This window comes from Ursus maritimus, unplaced genomic scaffold (genome assembly GCF_017311325.1).
Source record: "Ursus maritimus isolate PB19 unplaced genomic scaffold, ASM1731132v1 scaffold_9, whole genome shotgun sequence".
In the NCBI taxonomy this organism is placed as follows: domain Eukaryota; kingdom Metazoa; phylum Chordata; class Mammalia; order Carnivora; family Ursidae; genus Ursus; species Ursus maritimus.
Genome location: NW_024427107.1, coordinates 79,122,388 through 79,129,308, shown reverse-complemented (window position 1 = coordinate 79,129,308; position 6,921 = coordinate 79,122,388). Strand labels below are relative to the sequence as shown.

The 6,921-nt window shown below is 65.0% G+C and overlaps 1 protein-coding gene across 1 annotated transcript in view; it reads left to right on the top strand.

The window, feature by feature from the left end:
* Positions 1–4,591, top strand: part of JRK (Jrk helix-turn-helix protein) — a 6,042-nt gene extending 1,451 nt beyond the window's left edge. Inside the window, exon 2 of the mRNA XM_040626140.1 lies at positions 869–4,591. Coding sequence (XP_040482074.1) covers positions 1,283–2,908 — 1,626 coding nt within the window. The 5' untranslated portion in view covers positions 869–1,282 and the 3' untranslated portion in view covers positions 2,909–4,591. The remainder of the gene's footprint in view (positions 1–868) is intronic.
* The last annotated feature ends 2,330 nt before the right edge of the window (positions 4,592–6,921 follow it).

The following is a 6,921-nucleotide window of genomic DNA, read 5'->3' as shown; positions in this document are numbered from 1 at the left end:
GGGGGGGGGGGGAGGACGTGTCCCAAGCTGGCTGGTGAGAGGCCTAGAGTCAGTCTTCGGAGCGCTTGCTACATTTGAATAAATGTCATTTTGCTCGAGTTGTGGTCTCAAAGGGCTACATTTTTATGCTCCACGTATGAGTAGTCGTGTGGCCTAAGCATCCACACACCGTGGGAAGACACAGCCAAAATAAGGGTTTGGGTGGGAGGCGGGTGGGGGGAGTCGCTCAAAGCCCACCTGTGCGTACTGCATGGCTTTCGTTGTGGGACGGGATGACTGGCAGCGAGCTGGCTGTAGCTGCCGCCCAGGCCATCTGCCGTCTCTCCCTGGTGGGAGGGGGCGAGGTGCGGGCGGCCAAGTCATGAAGGAAGCGAGGGGACACGGGCTGTGAGGGAGAAGACAGGACCGTCCCAGCAAACACTGCACTGAGTAGACCAGCAGGGCCGGTCACTTCAGGGCAACAGCCCTTGACTCCTCACAGGCCAGAGGATGTTGGTGTCTTAGCAGGCGAAGCGTGGCGGGAATGTGATTCCTGAGGGATCCAGCAAGGGTGCCTCTGCTCTGCCCCACGAGTCTGCTCAGCGGTGCAGGGAGGGGGCGGGGTGTGTGGGAAAGGGTTAGGAGAGGATGGAGTTGTGTAGCCTGAAGGTGCTGTGATGACCGAGAGGTCGCTGGAAAGGGCCCACGTGCCCAGCTGGGCGGCCTCCCTGACGCTGCGCCACTCAGGCCAGCTCCCAGTGTTGGTCGCCCTACAGCACTGTGGTTTCTGCTGCAGCTTCTCTGCACGCCTGAGGTGGTGAGGGCGTGCTTCCAGGTGGCCCAGGCCCACAGTCCGTGACATTCTTTCTCCCCCTGTTCTGCTTTCCAGTTCCTAAAGCACGGTGTGAGACAGCACCGTGAGCCTGGAGAGGCGTCCCCAGCACAGACAGTACAGCCTCGATTAACCACAAGCCAGCTCCCAGGACCCCTCTACTCTGTGGTCCATGTTTGAAGGGAGGAGTGGCCACCGTCCCCCTCAGAGAAGGCCAGAGGTTCCAACAATGTGGACACATCCAGGGACTGTGTGACACTAGTCATCGCTCCTGCAGAGAGGCCGGGAGGCGGCAATATCACTAGCACGAACGGGGGATCAAAGGAGGAACTGTGGCTCCTGGTGGTTCGGGATCAGTGGAACGGGACAGGCAAGTGAGGGAGCGGAGGAAAGGGGGAGGAGAGGCAAGGAGTCTGCCAGGACCCCCCCACGTGTGTCTGCCCCAGCCCCTGGGGACAAGCCCCCCCGCCCATGGCCTCCAAGCAGGCTGCCGGGCGGAGCCCAGGGGAGAAGCGCAAGAGGGTGGTGCTGACCTTGAAGGAGAAGATCGACATCTGCACGCGCCTGGAGAAGGGGGAGAGCAGGAAGGTGCTGATGCAGGAGTACAACGTGGGCATGTCCACCCTGTACGACATCAAGGCCCACAAGGCGCAGCTGCTCCGCTTCTTCGCCAACTCGGACTCCAATAAGGCCCTGGAGCAGCGACGCACCCTGCACACGCCCAAGCTCGAGCACCTGGACCGCGTCCTGTACGAGTGGTTCCTGGGGAAGCGGGCCGAGGGCGTGCCCGTCTCAGGCCCCATGCTCATCGAGAAGGCCAAGGACTTCTATGAACAGATGCAGTTAACAGAGCCCTGCGTGTTTTCTGGCGGGTGGCTCTGGCGTTTTAAGGCCAGACACGGCATTAAGAAGCTGGATGCGTCCAGCGAGAAACAGGTGGCCGACCACCGAGCAGCGGAGCAGTTCTGTGGGTTTTTCCGGAGCCTCACGGCCGAGCACGGCCTGTCCCCCGAGCAGGTTTACAACGCTGATGAGACCGGCCTCTTCTGGCGGCGCCTGCCAGATCCCAGCCTGGAAGGTGGGCCTGTGCCTGGCATGAAGCAGAGCAAGGACAGGCTGACCGTCCTCATGTGCGCCAACGCCACCGGCTCCCACAAGATCAAGCCCTTGGTGATCGGGAAAGGCGGCGGCGCACGGGCCTTTGGGGGCATTCAGCACCTGCCCGTCGCCTACAAGGCCCAGGGTAACGCGTGGGTGGACAAGGAGATTTTTTCTGACTGGTTCCATCATATCTTCGTTCCGTCGGTGAAGGAGCACTTCCGAGCGGCGGGTCTGCCCGAGGACGGCAAAGCCATTCTGCTGCTCGACAACGCCCGCGCCCGCCCGCAGGAGTCCGAGTTGGCCTCCGGGAACATCTTCACTATCTTCCTGCCCGCCAGCGTCACCTCGTTGATTCAGCCCATGGACCAGGGCATCCGGAGAGATTTCATGAGGCACTTCATCAGCCCCCCCGTCCCGCTGCAGGCCTGCCACCCCCGCTACAGCATGAACGACGCCGTCTTCAACGTAGCCTGCGCCTGGAGCGCTGTGCCCGGCGACGTCTTCAGCCGGGCATGGAGGAAGCTGTGGCCCGCGGTCACGTTCGGCGAGGGCTCGTCTTCCGAGGAAGAGCCGGAGCGCCTCCGGGCGAAGCCTCACCATCAGACTTTCGCGCACATTCTGGAGCTGGGGAGAGAGGCCCCAGCCCACCCTGGCAGCCGGCTTCCCCAGGGCGCGGCCGCTGAGAGGGGCGGGCCGGGATGTGCGGGCAGGGAGGCCCCGGCCCTGGCTGCGGGGAACCCGGAGCAGGCCGAGAAGGACGGCGATGAGGCGGCCTGGGAGCAGGCTGCCTTGTCCTTTGACGCCGTGATCCGCTTCGCCGAGGGCCAGCCGTGCTTCACAGAGCAGGAAGTGGGGCAGCTGCGCGCCCTACGCTCCGTGTTCACGAGACAGAGGCAGGTGAAGCGGCGGCGTGTGGCCCTCAGAGCCGTGGTCAAACTCGAGGCCTCCCAGGAGGCCTCCCCTCCGCCTTGCTCCTCCACGGTGGGCGAGCACTGACGTCAGCGCGGCCCTCGCTTGCGGGCCAGGGCTGGTCCAGGAGGTCGGGGCACCCGGTGTGGGCTCTCGGCCCTCGGGACGGCCCATCCCCGTGCGTCCGGTTCATCACGGGCTTACCGTGTTTTCTGTCCTGCCACGTGAATGTGAGCAGCCGCTCCGGAAGGGTCCCCCACACCTGAAGCCAACTGGAGTGTCCCATGGCCAGAAGCCAGGACCCTGCCAGGCAGATTCTGGCCTCGTGTTCACGGCTGTGTGTGTGGGTGGAGAAGTCTGTCCATCCAGGAGGAGGAAAACCGGCTGTCGGGCCATCAGATGGCAGTACCTGTGGCCACCTGCCGGGGCTAGCATTTCCCCGGCCTACCCCGCCCTCCCCTCGGGGCTCGGTCTGTGGCGTGGCGGCAGTCCCTGTGTCAGGTGGGCGCCCCTGCTTGAGGCTTTATATGTGGTGGGTCATCGTTTGAGCCACGAACTCACTCAGCTGCGCCAGCCTCCTGAAAGTTCCTCCCTGTTGCCAGGAGGTCTCACCCCTTGGGCTGGGACCTAGCATGTGGGGGCCGCACACGGAGTTGGCACAAGCAGGACTGTCTGCCCGGGCCTCTTGTTGCCCCGAGGGGGGCCATGGTGCACTGTGGGCATGTTTAGTGCCCTGGTCCCTAGTCCACTCTGTAGTGTGATGCCTCATGTTCCGCAGGAGTTCGCACTCACGCCTGCATGTTACCGGATTTTCCTGAGGCGTTCAGAATTGAATCTTAGGCGCGCACGCACAGCGCGTAAAACAGGCTGTCTACATTTCCAGACGTGTTTGAATTTCTGTGTTCGGCTGTTCACGCCGCAGTACCCCGCGCGGGGACGGGCCGGCCGCACGGCTTGCTTGTGGGAAGACTTGGTGGCGCCTCCAATGGCTCCCGCCGCCTGTAGCTGTGACTGGCCCGGAGCCATGCCTGGCGGCGGCCAGAAACACCACATGCACCCTCCTTGGCGCACGTTGGGGGCTGCGACATTGTATTTTCTTTCACCGCTGCGCCCTCGGGTTCCGGCCTGGCCGCCCAGCCGGCCGGTAGATTTTGTTCCCCTGCCTGCTGGGGCGCCCACCCGCAGTCAAGGGGATGCAGCGCGTGCTTCATGGCCTGTCCTCTGCCGTGTGTGCGTCTTCCCAAGCACGAGGCGACGGTCGTTGCCACGGTGCCACCCTGTGGACGTGCGTGCTTCCTGCTCCACATGCGCGTGTGAAGATCGGGAACCAAGCGAGGCCGTTGTCAGAGTGTCGCTGTGGAGTCTTTGGGCTGGGCTGCCGTCGCGCCCTTTCCTCCCTGCGCCTGGGTGACATCTGTGCACCTGTGCGGACTCGTGTGGCCCCGTGCTGTTGAATTGCAGCTGCTTGTGGTGTCACGGGACGTGAGGTGTCGGGAGTCCCCGGTGTGCCTGCCCTCACAGCGGTCGTGGCGGTCCGGAGAGGCGGACAGACACCGAGCGGACACCGAGCAGCTGTCCCCGGCAACCTAGCGTGCTTCTCGAGCAGCAGGACTCTGCTGGCTGCGTGCGGCCGGGGGAGGGGCAGGACACGTGGGGCTCCTGGGTCCTCCGTGGAGGCTTTGTCCCGTCAGACCTTAGACCCCAGGCCATGGATTCGCGACCTGCCCCCGTTCTGGCCGATTTGTGGCCAATCAATAAATGCTTGTCACCGGACGGCCTGAGGGGTGTCTGTCCTCAGGGCGCTCCTTCCACAGGCAGCCAGAGCACGGCGCCAGCTTGAACCCTCCTGCTGCTCGGGAGGCCCTGGGGCAGAGCAGGGTCTGCCCCCCGTCAGATGGGTCTCCCCCGGAGGCCTCGGGTGGAGCGAGGTGCCCGGGGCTGCAGCCAGCTGTGGGGCCCCACGAGGGTGCTGGCAGAGGCCCAGGGCCCAGCGAGGCCGTCTGCTGAGCTGTGTGGCCCGGCTGCAGGTGTACGCCTCCACCCCGTCCCGCCACGCCACACTCCTGCGCTCCTGCCCGAGACCTCTGCACCCACCTGTCCCCCGAGAGCCCCTCCCAGCCACTTCGCTCGGCTCTTCCTGCCCGGTGCCTCGGGCTCAGGTGGTCAGAATGCTTTCGCCTCAGAATTCTTTTTCCCAAGTAGTTCTGGGTGGAGCCCAACTAGGCTGGCTGTGAAAGCGGAGCCGGGTGGGACCAATCCCCCCTTCCTTCCTCTCCGGTCACCTCGGAGGCACCTTCAGGAGGCCTGGATTGCACGTCTGCCATGAGCACTTGGCCCTGGCGGAAGGGTCCGCGGTACGGTGTCTGGGAGGCTTCTCCATCCCTTTGGGACATTCTCGCACCCCCTCCTGGCTGGTCTTTCCTGGGCCAGAAGGCAGAGCCTTTGGAGGCAGCTCAGGGCCCCTGGAGTCAGAGGTGACCGTGCAGGGATGGGGTAGAGGCAGGGGTAGGTGGCCATGCAGGCTGAGCTTTCCCGGGGTGTGCAGGAAGCAGAATTTGGGGCAAACGGGAGCCGCCGCCACTGCCCCCCAGGGCCAGGCTGAGCTGCTGGGGGAAGGCGAGGTCAGAGGCTCCAGCCTCCGCGGGCTTTCCTGGTGTGTGAACGCACGCACGCGTCGTCCCGCAGTCAGCATGGAGCATGGCATGTAGTCGCTGCCCGCCGTGTGCTGGGCGCTGTGCTCGGCCTGAGGCTGGAGGGCGATCAGACCAGGCCCCTGTCCTGCCTCCAGAGAGCTCGGGCTCGCCAACAAGGGCAGGAAGCTGCTGGGGAGGCGGGAACACAGGTGAGGGGTGGAAGGCGGCTCGGGGTGTTAGTGGGTCCACGAGGGCGGGAGAGAGCAGGTGCCTGCCTGCCTCGGCTCCGGCCGGCACGTCCAGGAGGGTGATCAGGGTCGTGCGGCAGCTCGGCACGTGGAGCCAGGCTCCTCTGCCGCTGGTGACCTGCGGCTCCCATGTCGTGTTTCAAGACGGTTGTCCCCGTTCCCGGTGTCCGCTGCTTCCAGCCCTCAGCCGCAGGAAGCAGACTTCCTCTGAGCGGCCCCTCCGCTGGCACGCATCACTTCTGCTCCCGTCCTTCGGGCCGGGTCCCAGTCCCACAGGCCCCACCGGCTGCCAGGGTGTCTGGACAGCGCGGCTGGAGAAGGGAGTGCGCACACCGGGGAGCCGTCCGGGAAAGCTGGACCGGGTCTTGTGACTCCATCCCTCCTCCACGCTCTCTCCAGCAGCCACGTTCTGGCCTTAGCCCCCTCTGCGAGGACACAGCAGGCAGATGATTCAGGAGGGCCCGGCCTGTGGAGGATGGAGGCAGGCAGCCCGTGGTGGTCTCGGCTCGTGGGGTGGGGGCTCCACACGGAGCCGGCCTTGGACAGCTGGGCGTGCCGCCCCCACCCCCAGAACTGTCCGAGACAAACGGCGTTTTCCCTGCTCCCAGCACCAGCGCTGTGGCTCAGAGGTGTTTTCCAGGGGAGAGGCAGGCTGTGGCCCCATCCCCTTCCCTCCGTGGGAGGACTGACTGCAGCAGCGTGTGTGGTTCAGGGCCGCTCGAGAGAGCGGGCGCTGGGAGAGAACAGCCCATGGGAGGAGTGGTGGCATGCTGAGCTGTAGGCTGGCTGTGGGTCAGGAGGGCTCTCAGACAGACACTGATGATCTCAGAAGCTGTTCCAAAGGAGCCACATCTGCTCGGATTAGGCTCTGAAGCCTTTATCCCATGGCGGGACTGGAAAACCCAGAGCAGTCAGCCAACAGGGAGCGGCGCTGAGAGCTGGTGCGGGCCGCGGCGCCGGTGGGCCAGCCCAAGGCTGCAGCCCTGGGAGGCAGCAGAGAGGCCGGGGCAGGGGGCGGCGACAAGCGCTGCCCCCACCCAGCGCAGCGCCAGCACACAGTAGCGACAGGATACAGTCTCTGCCGTCCCGGGGCGGGCGGTGGTGGCCAGGGTGGTGCACTCCTTGAAGTGATCCGTTTCCCACCCGAACATGCGAAGAAACCGTCAAGTATGGCTCAGACCCCAGGAGAAAAGTAGGCTGCAGAACAGCCAGGCGCTGG